Source organism: Plectrocnemia conspersa, unplaced genomic scaffold (genome assembly GCF_051122295.1).
Source record: "Plectrocnemia conspersa isolate PC_06_02 unplaced genomic scaffold, ASM5112229v1 ptg000012l, whole genome shotgun sequence".
Classification (NCBI taxonomy): domain Eukaryota; kingdom Metazoa; phylum Arthropoda; class Insecta; order Trichoptera; family Polycentropodidae; genus Plectrocnemia; species Plectrocnemia conspersa.
The window spans coordinates 12787648-12802325 of record NW_028277176.1 but is presented as its reverse complement, the minus strand read 5'-3'; the positions used below and the strand labels follow the sequence as shown (position 1 = coordinate 12802325).

The 14678-nt window shown below is 26.3% G+C and overlaps 2 protein-coding genes across 3 annotated transcripts in view; both read left to right on the top strand.

Moving 5' to 3' along the window:
- The window catches only part of LOC148228257 (allatostatin-A receptor-like), a 213660-nt gene that overhangs the window by 170305 nt on the left and 28677 nt on the right, over positions 1 to 14678 (top strand). The window contains exon 4 of one of the 2 annotated variants that reach the window (XM_088200089.1): positions 5432 to 5567. The exons of the other annotated variant lie outside the window; for it this stretch is intronic. Coding sequence (XP_088056215.1) covers positions 5432 to 5437 — 6 coding nt within the window. The 3' untranslated portion in view covers positions 5438 to 5567. Of the gene's footprint in view, positions 1 to 5431; positions 5568 to 14678 lie in introns of those variants that run through there. 2 annotated transcript variants of the gene reach the window in all.
- The window catches only part of LOC148228256 (allatostatin-A receptor-like), a 38530-nt gene continuing 29372 nt past the window's right edge, over positions 5521 to 14678 (top strand). The window contains exon 1 of the mRNA XM_088200091.1: positions 5521 to 6360. Within this exon, the coding sequence (XP_088056217.1) occupies positions 5521 to 6360 (840 nt within the window). The remainder of the gene's footprint in view (positions 6361 to 14678) is intronic.

The following is a 14678-nucleotide window of genomic DNA, read 5'->3' as shown; positions in this document are numbered from 1 at the left end:
ATGTTTTTTGTAAATTTTTAGTCAGGTTGCATTCAGCCAATCTTAGAAAGCGTTGGCTATATAATTTTGATTGCGTATAAATTGATAATTGAATTTTAACATTTATAGTCCAAGTTGATGACTTTCGGAACGCGTTTTTGGAGAATCCCGTCAAACTTTTACCGTTTTGCAATACGATTTCGTCCTTTTTTATGGTCACGCAATAAAGGGTAGTAATTGACAGCGTTTAGTTCGGCCTCAGTGTTTGGGCTCTCGTCGGGCAGTTTAGAAAATTAATTTTGTCCGAAGCAATGGTGGCAATAAATAAATGAACGGGCAGGGAGAATAAACCTCGAGTAAAAACCAACTACTGTATAACGGTGGGTCGCGTGACCGCAGAGGTTAAAGTGAGTTTTTACATGGATGGAAGTGACAAAGATTTACTACCGGCAATGCTTTCATATTGCCGTGCAAAAGCCATTTGTGTGTCGGCATAAATCACAAATGTACATATTTGTCTGGCTTATTGTCGTTTTTTTTACAGCGACGCGTTACGCACCCAGCTTAGCATTTAATAAATAATTAACTATGGTCACTGGTTATGTACGAAAGGGTGAAAAATTTTTTATGAAGTGTTATATAAATTTATATTATTACATTTTTCGAATTTTTTCACAAATGTATGAATATATAACATACAGATATATAATCTTATATATAATTGTTCTAAGCCGCTTCACTTAACAAACGAAATATATCAAATTATATTAATAAAAATAAAAATTGAATTTGCTCCGATTAATTTTTGAGCTGCCGGTAATGCATTCGGTTGTTTCGACCAATGAAAAACAATCATTCAAGTATAAAACAAAATGGCCGACATCGACATGACAACAGCTTTAAATAATTACTATTTATAAATAAAATTTTGCTATGCGACGATAATTTTCATTAATTCGTCATCTACGTTGTTCGATTTAACTGAATATAAATAATCAAATTGTAAATAAACTAGGTATGTTATAACCATGAACATAATGTGTTGAGAATTAAAAGAATACATTGATTAAACTAGATAAACAATCATAGAACAATCTTCGTAATAAAATCTTCAAATTTTGAATTCCTGGCGACGGGCTCCGAGGCCGAAAAGTGAGTTTTTTCTTTTATAAATAATCGTATTGCAAATTTACTAGTATTTATAAATGTACAATATATTATTAGAACAAAACACATAACAGTCTAGAATATTTTTTTTTATATTTTTTACCAAAAATTAAATTTTAATAGATTTTTCACTCCAAGACGTTTTGGGAAAAATATTATTTTTGTGCAATTGTAAAAAAGTGCAAATTAAGAATGAATATCACAAAATTATGCTTGAAGATATTTTTGCCAAAACTTCATGTACGTAAAAAAAAAGCAGCAACGCACAGGAAATTTCATAAATATAATTTTCAGATATATATATATATATTTTCATTATCATAGTACAAAATCATAATAAATTTAAATATTTTTATAATTCAAGGTATTTATAAGTAAAAAAATTATATTACACTAATAACAAATAAAAGCAAATATTTAATTAAACGAACAATAATTAGTTTAGACTTATTTTTACGTTGGATTGTTAAGGCAAAATAACTTATTTTTAAAAGCCATGACTTATGCAAAGCTTTGCAGCCCCTGAATCTCATTTCCTTGACCCTTCTGCTCATCGCTTGTAATAAAATAAATGTCCCTACTTGCATACATTTTACCAACCAACTCTAAATACATATTTCAGCGGATGCTAAGGGAATACTTCGTCTTCCTGAATCGTTATCATTCATTTTCAGTTTTTGATTTTAACTTGTTGTACCATATTCACTGAGGCGTTTATATGATTTTTGACAGTGTGACTTAAATAATTAAATATTTTACTGATATTGTTCTAAATCAAAACCTACAAATTTATTTTTATTTATTTATTTATGAATATGTAAAGGTTCTTATGTTACTATCAATAAATTGTATTTATTCACTGTAATACCTAATATAAAATGATAGATTAAAAATTTATCAATTAAAAATGCTAATTCTGATATATATTACACGATATAATTATTAAGAAACATTAAGTTTATAATGGATATAAACCTAAATATTTTAGATGTATTTCAACGACATTCGCTACTGGTTTAGCTTTTCTTGAGCTTGACCTTAGCCTTGACCTTCGTTTAACTGATTCACCTCGTGTTTCTTACCTTATTTACTATCGCAATTTCACAAGACAAATTTCTATGGGACTTTCAATATAAATTATCCACTTTTTTAACGGCAAATCGCAAACAAACTAAATTTTATTTTTTAAATTGAGGTTATCGACTTGTTGTATATCATAACGCCTGTACAAAATGCGTAAAAATATTCCTTTATAAAATTATCAAATTATCAAATAAAGTAGTAACTTTTAAATATCTGTACGTATATGAAATTAATTATGTGCACTACTATGTGAATATAAATATTTGCTAATATACAAACTATGTCGAGCAACCAGCAAAACTTTTTCGAAAAAAAATGGTAGTAAAATGGTGAATGATTGAATGACTAAAGAATAAACTAAAAGTTTAATTTTTCGATTATTATTGTTACGATTATGGCAAATTAAAGAAAAAAAATTGCTGTAATGAAAAATTTATATTAAGATACAATGATATAAAAGTACGTTAATTTTACTTATCTCGATTAAGGATAGATTTAATTAGGATTTGGTTAATTTGTGTTAGCACATTCATGATATGTTATATACAGTACTACTTCATATATTTAAAAATATATACACCTTTGTTTAAAGGTAAAATGTCATTGCAAGAGGGTGTATTATGTCGCGTAATTTGCATTTTAATCAATTCCTTTTACATGCTCGTACAAAGATAAATGTCAACATGCTGTAAATTTATTTATAGAAGCCCATTAAATAGTTGATTATTAAAAAAAACCTACGTTTTCCATTATATTGCTTTTATAACCTCTCTAATAAAAAGTATAGACAGTTTATGTATTCGTCCATTTATTATATTATAATTTGAAATTTTGGATTAAACTTTGTTCATGCACTGGATATTTTTTTATGAATATATTATCTATGAATATCTTTTAATAAATACATAATATTAAATTATTAAATTTTTATTCACATTCAATACAACTTACTTTTATCGATTAATAATATTTTTACAAATACTGCATAAAATAATGCTTAAAATGCTTTTTTCAACCATCGCACATGTATATTATTATCTAACTATTGATCCGCTGTGAAAATAAAAAAAAACATTTAAGAGAAATATAAAAACGTAGTACACTATCTCTATTTTTATTTACCAGTAGGAAAAAAATAGTCAAAGTCATTTTTATTTCAATATATACAATCTATGATACTAAGTTTGAAATAATAAAAATATTTTATCATATATTAAATAATCTAATTAAAATACCAAATTATTTATTAATGTTTGAACGAGTTTTTTTTAAAGAAACATTTCAAGTTATTACACATATTTTATATGCTTATATTTATTTATAACTTTAATAAAATCGAAAGCACATTTTCAAAGATAAATAAAAAAAGTCTAAAGAGCCACAAGTATATATTTAAAATTATATATATTAGTGAATAAAGTATATAAATAAAATAAACATATAAATAGTTCTAGTCGGCCTTTAAAACGCCTTGTACGAAAAAAGCATTTTTATAAATCAATTTTTTTGTAAATTTACTGTAAAAGAAATATATATGTTTTTATAGTGATTCAGGTTTTACAACAAAAATGAAAATATTTACACCCAAATCTTTTATTTATATATATTTTTACCTGTATTTCACAGACTAAGTAATACCACATTTGTTTGAAATAATTTTTAATAATGTGGCCAACACTTTTGTCTAAATTGAAATACAGCATCTAGCTTCAAGATGATTACACTATATTGATTGAGAGGTCTGGCATTGTAATAAATACAGGAAGAATTTACGAATTTATAATTGGAATTATATTCTGAGAGATGTATTTGATGTTTTAGCTCATTGGTATTTTAAATTTAATAAAGCAAATCATATAACTTTAACTAGAAATAATATAAATAAAAATAATATTCCTTAATAAAAACCTTATTACAAATACAATTCAGAGAAATTCAAATAATTAATCCAATTTATCTAAGTTTAAAATGAGAAGTTTCGAGATGTAAAAAAAAGATGTACGCATTTTAAGATAAACAGTGATATTTATGTTATAAATATATCATAGGATAATACATTTTTTTTGTAAATAATAACATAAATTTGCTAGAAATATCAAAATAAAAATCTTATTATCTGACATTGTTGAACATATTGTACAATAGATTTTTGCAGTTGTAAATATTTGTATTTTTAAATATGTTCATTATGTAACTGCTTTTTATATTTTAATAATGAATATAATACAACATATGTACATAATACATATTTTTAATTATATTTTATAATTATATCTTCTCTTGGTTTAATTTAGTGAGTGTTATATAAAAGACTTGGGTTCGATTTCTATTATAATATATATAGACACAAATATTTTTTAATTTCTATCGTTTATGGGAAATTAGAATTGTTGATTATTTTACACTTATAATTATAATTCTGATCGATTATCATAGGTCTTATGTTTACTTGAATGTTGGCAATCTCCCGAACGAATATCGTGATGATTAATATTAATCTAGTTAGGTTGTTTATATTAGATTTTAAAAATACTACTCGTATGTACAAATAAAAAAGGACTTAGACCTCAAATGAGATATTTAATAAGCTGAGTAGCAAAACAAGACATTTTCTGTTGCTAATATTTTTTCTTTAAAAATTCCAAGTTCTATAAAATATGCATTGATTTTCAATATATTACTTTTTAGAAAAAAATAACAAAATGATGCTTTACCTTTTTAATAAACTTAAAGTATTGTGTATATAATGCAATTTATGTAAAGCAATTTATGTAGTTAAATATCAATGTGTATTGTTCTTGTTTTCTATATCTATAAATATCTTTAGTGTATTTTAACGTATTATTGTTTATGTGTATACATTGATATTTAGATTAAATAAAATAATAACAATTATACATGGGATTTAATTTTCTATTCAAACATTTTTTTTATTTTTATAATTAAATTCTATTTAAGCAAAATACGAAAATCAAATATTTTAGCTTTTAATATACGTACATAATATGAATTATAATTCTGTGGCGGTATATAGTAGTGGTCAAAAATTACCCAAGTACCCGCTTATTTTATGGGCAAAAAAGGGTGGGTATTGGATGTCCTAGGTTAGATGTTTGTCTAAAACTTTTTTAAATAAAAATAAAATAAATTTGCTTATTAATTAATTATTTTTAATTTAATAATATTTTTTTTTTATTTTCAGACTTGACAATGAAGACCGCCCACAATCGAAACAATCGATTCTACCATAGTAAAATTATATTTTTTTAAATACAGCAACAATCACGCAAAATGGATATTGCCGTAACCGATTACACCTGGTGTAGCAATTTTAGTACCGTTGGTTCCGAACTATGCGCCAAGAATCTGACATGGCTGAGAGAATATGCCGACTCGCAAATAGACGAATGGGCATTGGAAAGGGTGGTTTCAGCCGTGGTGCCCGTATTCTTCGGATTAATCGGCTTGGCAGGTCTATTGGGAAACGCTTTAGTGGTTCTGGTGGTTGCAGCCAATCCCGGAATGCGATCGACCACCAACCTGCTGATAATAAACCTAGCTATGGCTGATCTCCTCTTCGTGATATTCTGCGTGCCGTTTACCGCCACAGACTACGTCATGACACAATGGCCATTCGGCGACGCTTGGTGTAAGGTGGTTCAATATTTAATCGTGGTGACCGCTCACGCTTCAGTCTACACTTTAGTACTTATGTCACTAGATCGATATTTGGCAGTGGTGCATCCGGTCGCATCCATGGGGGTGAGGACGGAAAGGAATGCTATTAAAGCCATAGCTTTCGCTTGGATAATCATAATCAGTACAGCTATCCCAGCGATCATGTGCCACGGAGAAAACCAATATTGGCATCTCGGAAACCACCAGTCCTCGTGCGTGTTCTTGGAGACTGGCTTCTGCCAAAGACTGGGGTTTCAATTGGCGTTCTTCACGTCGGCTTATGTGCTACCTTTGGCGCTCATATGCGGGTTATATGTGAGGTTGTTGGCGAGGCTGTGGAGGAATGCTCCAGGACAGAGGCTGTCAGCGGAATCTCGCAAAGGAAAAAGGAGAGTCACCCGAATGGTCTTAGTAGTGGTAGCGGCGTTCGCCGTTTGCTGGTTACCTATACACGTGAGTATCGAATTAAAATATATACGTAATATGTATCTCAAAATACAAATATTTATTCATGTTTTTATTTTAGAAACATTTTATCTTTGCTCTTACTTATCTGCATGAGACACTTTTTCCCCTTAGTGAGCAAGTGCTACTAAGCTTTTATACAAACGATAAAAATGGCTTATTTAGACTAATAGCTGTATTTTATAACTAATAGCTATGTTGTCAAATAAAATATCTGTGACTCCCGGGTTGTCTTTCCTAAACAAAATCATTGTAGTCGCATCTCAATAATGAAAATAAATTCTGAAAACTATAGTTAAGCAATCACAATGCCAATAAGGAATTGTTTCGTTATGTGAACACTGTTTGATAGTTACGTTGATGACGTTAAAATATGACGTCTTCGTTCGAGTGTTTGTATATGTACATTTGTTTAATTGATCAATTTGGTAATATTGCTTACAATAGTTTATAATTAAATTGCTTTTATTAATAGAGAGTATAATTAATCATTGAGTATAATTTCTACACAATAATTAACGTAGTTACTTATTAAAATTCTGGGATTTAATTCTCTAGAAAGTTGTAGCCATATATTATATTTGGTTTAATATTTATTGCGATAATTATGTTATATACAACTTAAAACTAGTAATAAAAAATATTGTATTTTACGTGCTACAGGTTTATAAAATATAAGTTTTAGCATATCACCATTTATAAAATTAAATGATATTTTATTGAACATCGAACTAAATTACCTTACACGTTTTATTTTACTATTGTTCATATTTTTAATTGATAATATATTTATGTTTTTATTATTATTATTATGTTTATATGTTACAGCTAAGCTCTCGATCGTAAATTATTTTACTATTAATGTTACAAACACATAAATAACTGACTGCTAAAATTACATTTTTTTGTTTGCGTTTTCATTCTAATAGCTGATTTAAGAGCCAGTGCAATTTTTCACCAAAAAACATTATAACTTTAAATACTTTAATCTAAAATTAGTGCATTAGCTTTAATATATATACAAATAATAATATTATTTAAAACTTTTAAAGTCAGATAAACCAAATTTTCAGCCTAAAGTATATTTTAAAGCTAAATATATAAAACCAAGCAAGTTAAATTGAGGCTTTAGTATATTTTTGTGTTTTTTATGTGGGTTTTTAATACAGATTTCTCATAAATATGAAAGTTACCCCAAACCTTTTTTTTTAAATATTACTCTACAAATGGTTGAATTTACGAATTTAATGAATTAAAAAAGTAAAAGGTGAAAGATGTTTCGAATTATTAGTCTGATTTGTTAGAATATTCCCATGTTTTATGATTGAAACACGGCATTTCAACTTATGTTTTTCAAAAAACGCCATGTTATACAGCTTTTTAAGTTGAATTTGCTCAAATTTTATTTAATAACGACGTAGCGTTATGAAATTGTACTCCACAACAAAGTTTGACATTAATAACTATCAGAATTTAAAAAAATGCGTTTACTTGTAATACACCTAAATTTCATTTAAAATATTACATATCTAACTGTTTTCATGAAGCAATATTTCGTGAAATTAACAAAGGGGTAGGTACAACAATAGAGATAAATTTAACTTTACAAAAGTTTTGCCTTTCAAACAATGCCACGTAATTGTTATGTATAAAGTATTTAAACACTTTCTCTCAAATTAAGTTTATTATTTATCAAAGTTGCTTTATTAAGATTTTACTCAAAAACTTCTTTCATCCCATGATTATATAAGGTGTGGTTACTAATTCAAAGTTTTACGAGATATTAATTTAAGTAAAGCAGCTTTTCCGTCATGAACTCAATACATAATTAAATAGTTATTTCCTTATATGAATACAATTGAAAATACAATAATCTTTCAAATACCTAGTACTCTTCAATGGATTCTCTGTGTGGGCTTTGACCTTTACTTTGTTTAACTTAAGCCGAGTACTTACGGAAATAGATATATATGTAAATACAATTTATTTACATATGTTATCTCGCATATTTTATGTGCTCAAAATATTTATATATGTGTTTTAAATACATAATATTTAATTATTGCCGTAATATATTTATGAAACATATACTAGGATATATTACATGTTTCAGTCACATATGTACATGTACATTTGTAAGCTTCCAATATAATCTAATCCTAAACCAACAAAAACCCTCTTGACAAAACGTAAGGCACAAGTATCCATCAATTAATTAATTTGTGAATGATTTTCAAGACAAATCAAACCCTAAAAAAAATATCTAGAATGTAAGTTTACACACATAACGATTAAAACTATACTTAAAATATTTATTTATTTACTTTACATTGAATAAGTATTAATAATGTATAAATACATATTTAGACTAGAGACTTTTACTAAAAGATGCCTAGTAAAATAAGTTGAAATTTCAAACTTTACGTTAAATGAATACATACCCTGAACAATAAATTTATAAAATTTGACAGTATTTTTTATAATAAATCTAACCATCATAACAAGTTTACCAATGAATTATGATGGTCATTACACAAACAATAAGTATTAAATTAAACATTTAAAAAATATTAATAAATAAAAATTGTGTAATATATATATATTAATTTATAAATTGTATAACTATTTTAACACCAATGCTGAACTTATTATAGTAAACAAACTAAAATAAAAAATGAATAAAAAATTTACAGAAATTTTTAAAACATATTTTATTATACTATGTGAATATTTACATTGGTTTTTAATTGAAACCAGAACGAATAAATTTCATTTTAATTGAATCAAAGACCTAAATTAAATAAATTCATATTGAAACGTAAGATATCGATTCGCCCTATAAGCTCTTCGCTATAATTCAATGTTATAAGAAAAACCAAATTCTAGCAAAATATATTTTCTAAATTAAAAATCCTAAAATAAAAAATACAAAATGTTTATTATCTATACATTTATTTTTTATTTTTGATATTACTGTGACCTTTTTCAAGAGATAGATTATTAAATTTATAAAAAGGCAAAATAACCCCAAACGGGTAGGTTCAAACGAATATATAAAATACCTCAGCCTAAATTATTTTATTCTAAATATGTATTATAAAAGGAAACGCTTGTTTATGTTACGGCCAGAGAAAATCATATCAAGAATCTGCCCAAACAATTTTAAATATGTAGCTTTTGACAGTAAGATAGTGTGGAACGTATTCGCGTTTATGAAAATAAACGACATACACTACAATCTTACACGGCATCTATTATCCGCGAATAACGTAATTTTATACTGTAATAGTTCACTCTCTAATATGAAAATTAAGTAAAGTTAATAATAACTAGTTAATGTTACATAATATATCAGACGTAAGATTTCTAAATTTAAATGGGTATAATAAATAGATTTGTTTAATATGACTATATTAAAATAAGATGTGTGACTTGGCAGTCAGTAAGACGCAGGTGGAAACTAGTGAGAATTTTATTAGTTAAATTGACATAGTGCAACAAACTATGATTGGCGAGATCGTTATTCTCCGAGCGGTGGTGAAGTTGGCTGACCAATCACAATCATGCAACGGTAATTCAGCCAATTGTTGCACTCGCTTCTTAGAACAACGACATAAGTATACGCCTTTAGAAAGTGACATTTGATTGATGGACATATCCGAGATTGAATTGTGCAACGGGAATGTTATGACCTTACGGTGCTATTTGTTTTCCGTTGATATATTGTTTTCTGTGACCGTTTCGTAACAAAGAAATATTCATTCAATGCACCGAAGAATCCTTGCGTGTTTTTATGGTAAAACCCTTTTTTTATAATTGTCACAGTCATTAACGCGAGTTTCAAGAATAAGATCCCCACAAACGTGGGGCTTTGTTTGGTCCCAGTATTGTCTAGTTCAGGTCTCGGCAACCTTTTTTGGCTGCGGGTCAAAATAATTAAAATGTGACTATTATAAAGATTATTCGGGTCAGTGAATATTTTTAGTCCTAACAACCATATATGTGGTCTAGTCTTGACATCGTAACACATTAAAAAATAATATGTGCAGAACTGAAATGGGTCACATTAAATCATCAAACTTGGTGACCCGCGGGTCATAGGTTGCCGAGCCCTAGTCTAGTTTATACATATTGATAGATGATTATTTTTGATCATAGATTTTAACGCAAGTTTCAATAATAGGATCCCAGACACATTTAATTTTATTATTTAATGATTTTGCTTCTTATTAATTATTATAACTATGTATTTTTTCTGTGTATTATTTTTTATTACATTTTTTTTTGTATATTGTAATAATACAATATATTAGTTTTTGACTACCGTGACGCATCGGGGTAATGTCTTAATTTAATTTAAATAAATTGAAATAAATATGTAGCAGCAACATATGCTTCATTAAAATACGTATCTAGACTTGCTTTATAAAAACAATTTTTATAGAATGTATTTTAATTGACATTATTGTGTATATTTTTTCTATTTATATTTGACGTGTATGTTTTTATTTTGAAGAAAATGTATAATGAAGTAAGTGCTATATGTTTGTGTGTATATATTCAAATTAAGTAAACTAATGTTTTCAATTCAAATTATATGTACAACACAACCCATAGCAGTGAAATCAGCAAGACATAAAGACATACTGTGCAATGTCACGTACTTGAATGTTATTTGTTATTAAAAGGGTATGTTAAAAATATTATTATAAAATAAAAAGTGAATTGTGAAAATTTTTCAATTAAAACACAAGTTTCATGCATCGCAAAAATAACTCATTTTAATATGTTATGAATTTGGTCATGTTAAGTTTCCATATACATTTCAACGACTTCCAAAAATTACCGTAGCAAATATAGACACCGTAAACTTAGCAGTAAACTTTACATTCAACCCAATTCTGTCATAAATTATAAACACTGCTTTCGTAAAAATAGATTGTATTTAGGTTGAAACCGTTTTATTTATAATATTTAATCGGCTTTAATAGCAAAAATAATGGAAAAATGAAAAGTAATTTTATCCATGACTGATGCCAATAAAGTGTTTTTATTTAAATTGCTTTATATATATCATATTCGTATATTTTGTAACAAGCATCGGTTTCAGCTGAAACCAAAGCTGGTCTAAACCACAACCGAAATTACATGTTAAATTACCATAATTTAATTTTAATGTAAAATACTAATCATTTTTAGAGCTTAAGTTTTTAAACTTAAAAATGATCATAATAATTATTGTATCTCAATTAAACTCCGCGATTTTTTTGCGATAATTAAGACAAACACAATTTTATTAAGTCAAATTTAAAATTATTAAATTGGTTATAAACAAATAGTTTATAGGGATCAAAAGTATAGTTTCTTAAAATAGTATACCTAATCAATTTAATTCAACGTTTGAAACTTGCTATTTAAGCTGATAAAGCATATTTTGATTAAATATCGCATATTAACTCTCGCCTACAAATTCAACCATTAATGTGGTTTGACCTATTCCTTTATTCTTCGCTGTTTTATCCCGTAATAAGCTTGCCTATTTTGCATTACACACAAAGGGAATATACACTTTCCTTCCAAAATACAGAGCTAAAGTCTATATGTCGAATCAGAGGTGTGAAGTTCTGAAATAAAATAGGACTTGAAGTAAATTTTCGTATAAAAAAACATAGCTTTAGTTCCTTTAATTTGCAACTACATGTCATTAAAAAACTCAATAAAAGTTTCTTGCGATTAATTGAATTATATCATCGCAAATTTGAACGATTTTATAATTTAAGTTTTTTATTTTTTTTATTATTATTATTATTATTATTTTAATAATTTATTTAGCTTAATAGCTAATCTTTACATCTAACAAATTTAGTAAACATATATAAAAATATATAAAAAATACATAACAGAAAGAAAAAATTAAAATATACAATAATAAAGTCTTAATATTATAATTTATTTCTATATGTACGAAGGTGTTTTTTTATTCCATTTATGAAACCCGTTATATTTTTGCTGTTTCGGATTTCTCTTGGAAGACTATTATATAAATCAAAACCTCCGTACATAATTCCCCTAGCCGTACTCGTTTTCTTATACTTAATTATCTTTAAATTTTCTCTATTTCTAGTATTATATTTATGTACATCTTTATTTCTTATTAAATACTTATTAAAATATTTTGGTAACATATTATTTTCTAACTTATATATAAATACTAAAACATTCATACTCAATATTTCTTGAACATTCAACCATTCTAATCTATCAATCATACTTTTACAATTAGTTAATCTATTTTTATTTAAAATTACTCTCATTGCCCTATTTTGTAATTTTTGCAACATTTGTTTATCTAATTTATTTAACATATTTAATAGTGTTGCACAATAATTAAAATGGGGCATTATTATACTATTGTAAATTATTTTTTTTGTATTTATACTTAATATATTTCTTAATCTAGATAATAAACCTATTTTTCTACTAATTTTTTTTAATATGTAATTACAATGTTCTTTAAAATTTAATTTTGTATCAACAATTACTCCTAAATATTTTATATTATCCACTATTTCTATACTAGAGTTATTTATTACTATTTTGGTACTATTATCTAACACATTTTTATAATTAATAAACTATACATTTAGTTTTATTCTCATTTAATTTAAGTACATTATTCTTTAACCATATTTCTAATATACTTAATTCATTATTTAAATTATTTACAATTTCTTTATTGTTATCACCTATGCAATACATTAATGTGTCATCCGCAAATAGATGAATTTTACATTTTTTTACGTTATTAACTATATCATTAATATACAAAACAAATAACAATGGTCCCAATTTAGACCCTTGTGGTACTCCATAAGACACTAATTTCTCTTCAGAATATACATTATTTATTTTAACTTTTTGTTTTCTTTTATATAAGTAATTATTAAACCATCTTAAAACTATATCACTTATACCTATACTCTCCAATTTCTTTAACATTATTTTTCTGACTATTGTTTCGAAGGCTCTCTTGAAATCCAAGAAAACTGCTCCAATGATTTTGTTTGTATCCTTAGCCAACAGCCAATCATTTATAACTACTTGTAATGCAGTTTCAGTGGAATGCTTTTCTCTGAATCCCGATTGTTGTTCACATATTATGTTTTGAGAAGTAATAAATTCCTTTAATTGTTTGATTACTACTTCTTCTATTATTTTTTCTATACACGGTAGCATGTTGATTGGTCTCATTTCTTCAACTTTTTTACTATTTTTTTATTTTAGGTATAGGTACAATAGTAGCAATCTTTAAATTTTCAGGCATTTCTCCTAAGGAGAGTGCTTTATTTATTAAATAATTTAATTTAGTTCCTATTATTTCCCATGTTTCTTTAATTATTTTAAATTACTAAATTTTAAATAAATACTTTAATTACTAAATTAATTATATATATATATGTATATAAGAAGGCAGCTAATTAGCAGCTTACAAAAATTTACTTTAAGTTTTGCCTGTGTATTTTATTTATTTTCTTTGTAAAAAATAAACTGTTTATGGTAATAAAAATGTTGTTATGTATGTATTTGCAAAATAGTGTTGCGAATTTCAAAAATAAATAAAATACGTTTAATATAAAAAAGCGTATTTTCAAGGATTAATAAACTTAATTAATAATGTCAATAATTATCTAGCACAGTAATCAAACAATGCTGCGTAAGTTGAGTGTCAAAAAATAAGCAGGCGCGAGAAAACTAAGACATTGAAACACAAAAGAAACTCGTACCTAGGTTTATTAAATGCATTAATATCGGTTGTAATTATGCTGAAGTATAATTGAAGGTATTTTAGGGATTAGTGCCATATGGTGTGATTTTTGCAGTTCATTGTACAAACAATACGATTTACCAAGAATGTGTACAGAAAAAAATATAAAGAATAGAGCTAATCAAATTAGAATCAAATCCTACATTTTGTGGTAAAAACTAATTTAAGGTCTAAACGTAGGCGATCGTCTGATAATTACGTAAATGTATAGAATAATTCTTGTGGGCGTGTGTCTAGAAATTTATAAAGCTTGTGTGTTAAAATTCTCTGATTATTGATGATAACAAATGTTTTTTCAAAGTTTCATTATCTATTGTGCAGTTCTAAGCATCCTGTTCATTACTAATGTTTATTAACTATTTTTAATTTGCATGACTTTTAGATTTTGTTGTTAGAACCCTTACAATACATTGAAAAATCAATACTAAAATAGAAATATTTTCTGGGCATTATATCGTTTCTTTCCGTAAGAAAATATATT